The sequence below is a fragment of the Alosa alosa genome, chromosome 24 (genome assembly GCF_017589495.1).
Source record: "Alosa alosa isolate M-15738 ecotype Scorff River chromosome 24, AALO_Geno_1.1, whole genome shotgun sequence".
NCBI lineage: Eukaryota > Metazoa > Chordata > Actinopteri > Clupeiformes > Clupeidae > Alosa > Alosa alosa.
Window position 1 is genome coordinate 27,319,954 of NC_063212.1, and position 2,500 is coordinate 27,322,453.

Sequence of the window (2,500 nt, forward strand, 5' to 3'; positions counted from 1 at the left end):
AAGTCTTTGTGGATTTTAAAGGGATAATCCACCATTTGGGGAATTACACTCATTTTCCACCTCCCCTTGAGTTAAACAATTGATTTTACAGATTCATCCAGCCGTTCTCTGAGTCTGGCGATACCACTGTTAGCTCCAGCCTAGCTAGCATAGACAATTGAATCAGATTAGACCATTAGCATCTCGCCTGCTAGCATCCCATTTAAAACTTGTCTCTTCTCAAGTTAGAACGTGTAATAAGACTAACGGAAAATGAAATGTGGTGATTTTCTAGGCTGGTTTGACATGGAACTATATTCTCATTCCAGCATAATAATCAAGGAACGTTGCGAATGTACCATGGGCGCAGCAGCACAATGACATCACGCAGCACCTGAAAATAGTCCCCGTAGGCTATAACTTCCAGCAACAAGGTTGAAGCAGATTATTACACCGGAATGAGAGTACTGTAAAGTTCCATGTCAAATCAGCCTAGAACATCGCCGAAAAACGTTTCCTTTTCCGTACATATCTGTCTATATTGTTCATAATTGTCCATCCAACTACCCTGTACTACTGCACTTTACAAAGTTGAATCTAATTGAATCTAGTAAACACAAACACACACACACACACACACACACACACACACATGAACACATATACACCCATACACACATAAACACACGTGTGTGTTAGTTAGTTTAGCTCCTGACCACTGTGATTGGTCCTGCTTTGCGGTGAGCTGATCTATTAGCATTAATTATTGTTGTTGTTGTTTGTGCTGGTTGCTAGGTGGCGGCGTTGGCGGCGGTGACCGGTGCTCGCGGTTGCTGGAGCTGGTGCGTGACGTCACCAGCCACCTGGACGTTCCGGCGCTGTGCCACCGCATCTTCCTGCACATCCACGAGCTGATCGCCGCCGACCGATACTCGCTCTTCCTGGTGTGCGAGGACTCGTCCAACAGGAAGTTCCTAGTGAGCCGGCTGTTCGACGTGGCCGAGGGCTCCACGCTGGAGCAAGCGTCCAGCAGCTGCATCCGCCTGCCGTGGAACAAGGGCATCGTGGGATACGTCGCCGCCACCGGCCAGCCACTCAACATCAGGGAGGCCTACGAGGTGACTCACGCACTTATACACACACACACTTATACACACACACACACACTTATACACACACTTATACACACACACACAAGGGCATCGTGGGATACGTCGCCACCACCGGCCAGCCACTCAACATCAGGGAGGCCAACGAGGTGACTCACGCACTTATACACACACACTTATACACACACTTATACACACACACTTATACACACACACTTACACACACACACACACACACACACACACACTTATACACACAAACTTATACACACACTTATACACACACACTTATACACACACACACACACTTATACACACACACTTATACACACACACTTATACACACACACTTATACACACACTTATACACACACTTATACACACACACACACACACACTTATACACACACCCCACACACCCCACACACACACACACACTTATACACACATACACACACACCACACTTATACACACACTTATACACACACACACACACTTATACACACACTTATACACACACTTATACACACACACACTTATACACACACACACACACACACACTTATACACACACTTATACACACACATACACACACACACACAAGGGCATCGTAGGATACGTCGACGCCACCAGACAGCCACTCAACATCAGGGACGCCTACAAGGTGACTTACGCACATATACACACACACACACACACACACTCACACGCTTATACACACACACACACACACACAGCCGCACCCATTCATTGGGTCCTCTCCTCATCAAGCCCACAGGGAGATAAGTGTGTGTGTGTGTGTGTGTGTGTGTGTGTGTGTGTGTGTGGAGGGGGTTAAAGAAAGTGTGTGTGTGTGTGTTGCCTCTATGGAACACCTGAGTCATATTGGTTAGTTCAGTCATTATCTTTGCACGCAACTGCTTGGCACACACACACACGGGCACACACACACACGGGCACACACACATCATGGCATGGATACACACACACACAGGCTCACACACATCATGGTATGGATACACACACACAGGCTCACACACATCATGGCATGGGTGCACACACACACACACGGGCTCACACACATCATGGCATGGGTACACACACACACACACGGGCACACGCACATTATGGCATGGATACACACACACACACGGGCACACACACATCATGGCATGGATACACACACACACACAGGCTCACACACATCATGGCATGGATACACACACACACACACAGGTTACACACATCATGGCATGGGTACACACACACACACACACACACACACACATGGGTGCAACACACACACACACACACACACACACACACACACACACACACACACACATGGGTGCACACACACACACACACACATGGGTGCACACACACACACATGGGTGCACACACACACAT

The 2,500-nt window shown here is 47.8% G+C and overlaps 1 protein-coding gene across 6 annotated transcripts in view; it reads left to right on the forward strand.

Moving 5' to 3' along the window:
- The window catches only part of pde5ab (phosphodiesterase 5A, cGMP-specific, b), a 107,264-nt gene that overhangs the window by 29,696 nt on the left and 75,068 nt on the right, over window positions 1-2,500 (forward strand). For all 6 annotated transcript variants that reach the window (XM_048236576.1, XM_048236571.1, XM_048236573.1 and 3 more), the window contains exon 3: window positions 775-1,097. In XM_048236576.1, coding sequence (XP_048092533.1) covers window positions 775-1,097 — 323 coding nt within the window. The remainder of the gene's footprint in view (window positions 1-774; window positions 1,098-2,500) is intronic.